This window comes from Salvia splendens, chromosome 22 (assembly GCF_004379255.2).
Source record: "Salvia splendens isolate huo1 chromosome 22, SspV2, whole genome shotgun sequence".
In the NCBI taxonomy this organism is placed as follows: Eukaryota; Viridiplantae; Streptophyta; class Magnoliopsida; order Lamiales; family Lamiaceae; genus Salvia; species Salvia splendens.
In genome coordinates, this window is record NC_056053.1 from 2,671,213 (window position 1) to 2,678,550 (window position 7,338).

At 39.3% G+C, this 7,338-nt stretch overlaps 2 protein-coding genes across 2 annotated transcripts; one reads left to right on the plus strand and one right to left on the minus strand.

The window, feature by feature from the left end:
- Positions 1–538: 538 nt before the first annotated feature.
- LOC121787860 lies at positions 539–3,198 on the plus strand. Its single transcript, XM_042186709.1, has 3 exons — positions 539–952; positions 2,252–2,401; positions 2,565–3,198. The coding sequence occupies exons 1-3, from the start codon at positions 539–541 to the stop codon at positions 3,156–3,158; spliced, it is 1,158 nt and encodes a 385-aa protein (XP_042042643.1). The 3' UTR covers positions 3,159–3,198.
- Positions 3,199–3,316: 118 nt separating this feature from the next.
- Positions 3,317–4,793, minus strand: LOC121785857 (peroxidase 72-like). The gene is made up of 4 exons (XM_042184325.1): positions 4,532–4,793; positions 4,256–4,447; positions 3,958–4,123; positions 3,317–3,861 (listed from the first exon to the last, which is right to left on the minus strand). The coding sequence occupies exons 1-4, from the start codon at positions 4,757–4,759 to the stop codon at positions 3,449–3,451; spliced, it is 999 nt and encodes a 332-aa protein (XP_042040259.1). The 5' UTR covers positions 4,760–4,793; the 3' UTR covers positions 3,317–3,448.
- Between the last annotated feature and the right edge of the window lie 2,545 nt (positions 4,794–7,338).

Here is a 7,338-nt window from a genome sequence, read left to right on the forward strand (position 1 = left end):
TTACACTCACTAAATCAAAATGTTTCCCGGGGAAGATATGGGTCTGGCTATGGAACGCGCAATGTTTGCTTTCGGGAACCATATTCTCGCAGGTATTCGTGCAATACAAGAGCAAGAGCAGGCCGAAGAGCAGGTCCCGAGGCCCATCCGCCACCGGACATCCGTCCGTCGAGAGCATGGCCTAGCTCATCAACGTCTGTTCGAGGACTACTTCGCCGATAATCCCCGGTAGGCCGGTAGGGACCGACGGTTTTTCGCCGACGGTTTAGGATGCGGTGAGAACTGTTTCTCCGGATTGTTCACGCGCTGGAGGCGCGCGATGAGTACTTCCGGCAGCGGCAAGATGTGGCCCACAGAAGGGGTCTATCCCCGCTCACGAAGTGCACGGTTGCGATTCGCCAGTTGGCATACGGCACCACGACGGACATGTTCGGGGATACAACTGGCCGGGAGTGTGATAAATTTTTGTGAGGGTGTTATTGACGCCTTCGGCGCCACATATTTGCGCAAGCCGAATACCGAAGATTGCCAGTTCCTGATGGGGATGCACGGTAGGGTGCACGACTTTCCTGGAATGTCAGGGAGCATTGATTGTATGCAATGGGAGTGGAAGAATTGTCCAGCAGTGTGGAGAGGCCTATTCACCAGTGGGTATAAGGGTACCCACACGACGATGATCTTTGAAGCCATCGTTGACCACCGTCTTTGGATTTGGCATGCTCACTTTGGCGTGGAGGGGTCAAACAACGACATCAACGTGTTGAACACGTCGAGTCTCTTCGTAGAGCAATGCAATGACAATGGTCCGGTTATCCAGTTCACTGCCAATGGACGGCAACATTATATGGGGTACTACTTAGCCGATGACATATACCCGCGGATGACCAGTTTTCTTGAAGATGATCTCCTGCCCAACGGGTGCGAGGAGAGAGCTTTTTGCAGCGCGGCAAGAGTCTGCGCTGAAGGACGTGGAGCGAGGATTCGGTGTGACTAATTAGAAAATCGAAGAAATTATCAGTTCATGATATAGTCTGTGTGACTGATTTAGCTACTGGTTAGACTGAAATATTGCCCCAAGCACTCTGTTTTAGATCATAACTAAGATTAATACTCTTCATTGGATTGTAAAATTGATTAATACTCCAAACGAGACAAATCAACTTTCTTTAGAATTGTTTTTACAGCAAGACCTTTTATGGAAAAAAAATTAAAAAATTAAGATATTTGATTAAAATAAAATAGAAACATAAAACACTATTAACCCTATTCTTAATTATCAATAATAAAATTAGGAACTTATTTTGGTCCAAGTTTGCTTAAATTTTTTGTATGGGCTAAAATGAGTTACTCTGTTTGGGGTATAGATTTAATTCTCGGAATTGAACTTTGTCAGGGCAAAATAGCATACCATTTACGTTTGAATTCGTGCAATAACAAGGGGACACCTATGGACTAATTGTTTTATGCAGAGTCCAAACACTCCACTTTCATCCTTACCTCCATTTTTCGGAACCAGAAAAACTTGAAGGGAGATTCAAATTCAAAATGAAGGTAAGAAAGCAAAGAGGAGCACCTCAACATACTCAGGTTCAAGAAAATCTACTCTTTCATCCTTTTTTTTACTGCCCTTTTCTTGTTGAGATTAAGAAGATTGAGGAGTATAAGTGTTTCCAAGTTATATAAGAAATAAATCAGAAAACTTTCTGACATTAATCTTCTTTGAGGTGTGAAGCAACTACTCATCATTAAAGATGCCATTTTTTTTTCCATGTTGAGCTTATTTTGGTAAGAATTTAATATTTTTTTGTCAAAGAATGTTTTTTTGTTTTGATTGTGGGACTTATTTTCTGGTAAAGGTTGTTTCTTTTTGCTATGGAGCTGTAGATAGATGTTGTATCTTGTGAGGTGGGCTTTTTCTTGATTTAGTGTATTTTTGTGTGTAAATGCTTCTAAATCTCGAGGTTTGTAGTAAAATATGGGGTGATTTCTGATTGTGTGATGTTTATTTATTTAATGTACTAACTTTAGGGAAAACTGAGCTAATAGCTATGAATTCTCTTGTTTATAAACCAACATTCACCCACAAAACTATGATTGTTATAGCATTTTCTCCTGCAGCAGATTTAGGATAACAAAACTTAACAACATGCCCTTTCTTATGTTCTACTAGCACTAGTTGGTTGGATTCTCTTTCTTGTTTATGTACATTTCCCACAGTTGTTGTGATGATTTACCAACTCCATTTGTGTAGGAATTTCCCTATCCTCCTTCCTCGGTGAGGCGCCAAACAAGGAGTTCGACAGTAGACACTCCACAGTTATCTTTCAAACCAGCACTAAGAGTTACTATCAGAAAAGATACTGTAGTTCCAAAGCCAGAGTTTCCGACTAGCGATGATCCAGTCTGTGAGGCTGTCAAAGTTTCAACCTTTCCTGCTCTGAATCAGCCTCCAAGTTAGACGGCTGTGGTGGCAGTCGTGGGACATATCCAAGAGAAGTGCTAAACGTACGATGGTCCTTCCAGGAACCGACATCTGAGCCCCTCTCATAGCCTTGACCTGACAGAGTTTGCTAGAGGGGTCGAATGATGATGATGATGGAGAAGAAGTTGAGTCTGCTCCATCTGTACATGGCCACAGAGTGAAGGCAAAGTTTGCTCCTCTGGTTGGAGCCATCTTCAACAAATATGGCGACATCACTGCAAATAGCAATATCAAGTCTCCTTCCATCATGGCCTCCTTCTTCCTTGAGCGCCTGTGCGACATGTACCAAAGGCTTGAGAAGAAAACGTTCCAGGACTTCACGCGTGCTGAGATCAATGGCATGCTCGACAATCTCCAACACCAGGCTCAGAAATTCAACGTCGAATGGCTTCTTGAGAAGGTCAAACAGATTTCTGAGGTGAGAAGGAGCAGCACTGAGAGGTACTTGGCGTTGAAGGGAGAGGCAACGAAATACATCGAGGCTAATGAAAGAATGGAAAAGGAGATACAACAGAATCAGCGACACATTGCTCTGATACAGAAGAAGATATCCACAATAGAGAAGGCAATGGAAGCTAACGAGGCTGATGCTGACAATTACACAAAGATGGCTGTTGATGTCAAGGTTAAAGTAAAAGCTCTAGCAAGTCAAAGTTTGGTTCATGGTCTTCTTTAGTATTTAGTATTATCGTCTTCGTCCCAAATCAATCTTCGTATGCACTACTGCATAGTGCATACAAAGATTAAAACAATACATCTCTTAACATTTTGTATGACGAACGAGAGAAAGTAGTCTATATATTATTCGAGTAAGAGGTCCACCGTCCACAGATGTTATACAGAACAATCAAGCACCCCTCAAAAGCACATCAAACACAAACAAAAGATGAATACAACAAAAAACAGAAAGAAAAGACAACATGTCTTCTTATTTGTTAATCATCGGATAACCAAACTCGGATATTTTCAAGTATTGACAGCTCTGCAGTTCCTCCGAATCTCCCCCCTCGAGCCTGTGAGTGGAGATATATTCCCCATCTTCACGATAGACTTAGCGTACTGCTGAAAGAAAGCCTCGTTGCTGGCAGCATACTTCCTCACCAGCCCCAGCGACACTTTATTACGCGTCGCCAGGACTTCATCCGAATTCAACATGGCCTTAGCGCTGAGTATGTTCTTGAAGTAGTTGTTGTCGAACCTTGCAGGGGTGATGAAGTCCATCGCGAACTGGTTCTGGTCTCCACCTGACCGGGGGCACCCTGTGCGTAGCCTGGCTGTGTAGTTTTGGTCCAAGGTGAAATCGGGCTGCACGTTGCCTGCTTGGTTGTACAGCCTCTGCCTGAAGCTCGTGCACCTCGCGTTCCCTATGGTGTGGCTACCTGAAAACGACGAAAGCCATAACTATTATCGCGCATAACACGGGATAAACATCTTACTTAACTACTCTGTGAAACCATGTAGTATTATGTTAGTACCGGACAGTGCCACGAGATCAATTATGTCTAGGCCGACTCGTGTATACGTGGAGAGGATGGTCTGGAATGTGTTGTTCGGAGCAGGAATGTTGTTGTTGGCGCCGCTGAAACTCGCACTTCTTGAATCCCTTCTCCCCAACTGAACATCCCAGCTAGGCCCACCAGCCTATTCACAAAAACAAATATCGATGTAAAGAGATAACTGAAATCACTATACAAGTCTGATAGTCTATTTCACTTTAACTGACCAAATAATATATTTGGACTGAAACAGAAAAAAATATGGCCTAAAACTTACAAGAACAGTGGATTCTCTAGCAGCAAGTGCGATGATGTCAGCGCAAGAGACCGTCTGAGGGCAAGCTTTCTCGAGGGCCGACTTGATCTGATCGAGGACATCAAACCCCCGAGCAGAGTTGTTGTTCGGGACAGCGCCCTTTTCACTGACTATGCCGTTTCCGGAGTCCAAAAGCAGAGATGCATCACATCCCTGCATCACACATCACATTGGTCAATGTTGGCGAACGAAACATAACCGTTATAAAGAGAGAACTAAAACCACTATATAAGGAACCTGGACGAAGCAGTCATGGAAATGAAGCCTGAGTAGTGAAGCAGCCATACGAGGCTCTCGTGCAACGGCTCTGGAGACAACGGAGTGCACTATTTGATGGGCCTGGGGGCATGACCGGGCGTAGAACTGTGGCGAGAGAGAGCCGCCGTTGCTACTCTGAGAGAAGCAAAGAGTTGCGAAGGCGAGCATGGCGATGGAGATGATCAAGTTGATGGATTTGGAAGCCATTGTTTGTTTGTTGCTAATGTGAAGTTGAGAGATTTGGTGTTGAAAGAGTTTGTGTGATCTAAGTATTTATAGAGATTTGGGAGGGAAGTTGGTGTGATTAGTTTTTAGTGTTTTTTTAATTTTTTTTTCTACGATGTTGATTGTGGTAAGAATTGTTTTTTTTTAATACTAGAAATGGTATTAGGAATTACATATTGGAATAGCGTATTTACGGCTTGCTTAACGTAAAAAAGATCATACGGTTTCGAAACTTACAAATGTTACAATACTTTCATCTTGGAATTCAGATGGTTAATTTATTCTTAATTTTTGGACACGAGGATGACTTTTTTTTGGAGTGATTACAAATTTGTCTATATATTTTTCCCTTCGCACAATGAAAGTTAGGAGTTATATTGTCATTTCGCAATCTTAATTTTATTTTTTTCATTTAACTTCTCTAGTAATTTTTTTTATAAAGTTGACACTTCTTTAACGTGAAGGGTTCAATTTATGTGAAACATTATAATCTTCGAATTTAATTTAGGAGATCGTAATTCCAAGCTAGTAAAATTTAAATATTCAAATTCATTAGATGAAAGAAAACCCCCAAAAATAAGATGAAGGGAATTTCCACTTAATAAAAAACAAAATCAAAATAAAGAAAACAACTTTATTAAAGGGGAAACCGTGTACAAAAATAGTGTCTCCTTCATACATATTCCCTACCAACTAACTAGTCGGATCTTATATCAAAGTATCGAGTAACAAGTGTAAATACATCAAGTGCTACATATCAAGAAAATCTAAAAGTCGATCAAATATCATAATGGAAAATTTTAATTATTCCTTTTATACATTCGAAATCTTACAATATTTTCGTGAGCTTTCATATACAATTTCATACCCTCATCGTCACAAATAATAGTCATAATTTTTATTTTGATCCGTCCATTAAAATTAGCCCATTTTCAATTTGGCATGTGTATCTCTATAAATTGTAACATTTTCCTTAGAAAAATGGTCATTTTTGTCCCATCTTTTGGAGCATTTCTTTAAAGTTATCCCATTGTTCAGGTAATTACCATTTAGTACCCATCGTTTCATCGGTAGGAATAGTTGTCCTGCAAAGAATTTATAGCTATCAAAATATCGATGTGGCATGTGTCATATGGGTATTCAACGTGTAATTTGGGTAATCGAAGGGTAATTTTGGTGGTCACGTCGATATTCCGATTGTTAGAATTTTTTTGCATGACATTTTGTTCCGAAAAAAAAGAAGCGATTGTATTCAATGGTAATTACTTAAACGGTGAGATAATTTTTGATAACCGACTCAAACGATGGACAGAGACAAAGTCAACACTTTGTCCCATTTTTCTTTCTATCTCTATTGTATTTTACTAGTTGTGCATTAAACTCGTGTCATCCAATGTCATTGGAAGAAGAGAGTACTATTTTTCAATTTTCTTCAAACGAGATAATTCAACCATTACAGAGGGAGGAAACAATCTAACTTATTTTTGTTTCTTTGTAACAAGAATGTATAGTGTGACTGAATTATACATGCCTAATTGTCACTTTATTTTTTTTTTAACATAATGTTATCTCAAATCTTGTATGTATGGATGAAATTTAATTTACATTAGGTAAACAAAGTGTGAAATAAAAACAGAGAGAAACTGACAGAGAATCCAAACAAGCCATTTATGGCTTGGCTGAAATCCTAAGGTGCCTAATAACTCAATTTTGGAAATTAGTCTGTTAATTGTATAATTAGGTTAGCAATCCATACTCAAAAGTGGTCGACTTTTTAACAATCAAGGTTTCATTGACCTAACAACTTTTAATAATCAACAAACACACCTAATTTTTGGCATTTTTCTGTCCCTCAATGAATAATGATTAGCATGCATGCTACACGATCAATTTGGAGAATTACTTAGTAATATATAAATTGCATAACACATTCAAGTTTTTATTACAGTCACAAAGGAATCATTTCTGATATTAGAATCCGAGTCCGAAGTTGGGTGAAAATTAACCTAGATTAATTGGGAAAACAAACCCTTTTAATTAAGCAATGAAATTTCGAGACATTTCATTCACTCCATCATTTATTGATTTAATTCCTAAGATCCTACTCTCGCTCCCACACTATATCCCCCGCACATCTTATTGTCGACGACATCGCTGCAACTTTTTTGTCATTGTCGGTTCTTTCGGTGTTGATGTTGCTATGTCCAAAAAATGTAACTTTACATTCACTCACTCATCCTCTAATTTTTTTTCTATATTTCTTCATCTCTCTCACAATTAGTTGTCGTCAATGCTGTAATTGTTAAACCGTGATGGAGCCAAAAAACTTCTTTTTAAGTTTCACTTCAAGCGTCAAAATCCCGACTTCGCCATTATTGTCTTTCATACTGACAAACACGGATTTTGCATATTTTTAAGGACTAGATTTAACCTGTTTTAAATATCAATCATGCAAATTATGTTCTAAAATTGCATATATTATACATGTGGCATTTTTAATATGTTTGTTGATAAATGATAGAAAAAGATAGAAAAAGATGCAAAAAAGGCCAAGGTGCAGC

Excerpts from the sequence above, each read along its gene's own strand:
- LOC121787860 (XM_042186709.1), top strand. The coding sequence starts at position 539 with ATGGGGATGCACGGTAGGGTGCACGACTTTCCTGGAATGTCAGGGAGC. Across the intron at positions 953-2,251 it reads CTTTTTGCAGCGCGGCAAGA|GAATTTCCCTATCCTCCTTC; the intron begins GTCTGCGCTGAA and ends CCATTTGTGTAG. Across the intron at positions 2,402-2,564 it reads TTCCGACTAGCGATGATCCA|AGTTTGCTAGAGGGGTCGAA; the intron begins GTCTGTGAGGCT and ends TTGACCTGACAG.
- LOC121785857 (XM_042184325.1), bottom strand. The coding sequence starts at position 4,759 with ATGGCTTCCAAATCCATCAACTTGATCATCTCCATCGCCATGCTCGCC. Across the intron at positions 4,124-4,255 it reads CTAGAGAATCCACTGTTCTT|GCTGGTGGGCCTAGCTGGGA; the intron begins GTAAGTTTTAGG and ends TTTTGTGAATAG. Across the intron at positions 3,862-3,957 it reads TGATCTCGTGGCACTGTCCG|GTAGCCACACCATAGGGAAC; the intron begins GTACTAACATAA and ends CGTCGTTTTCAG.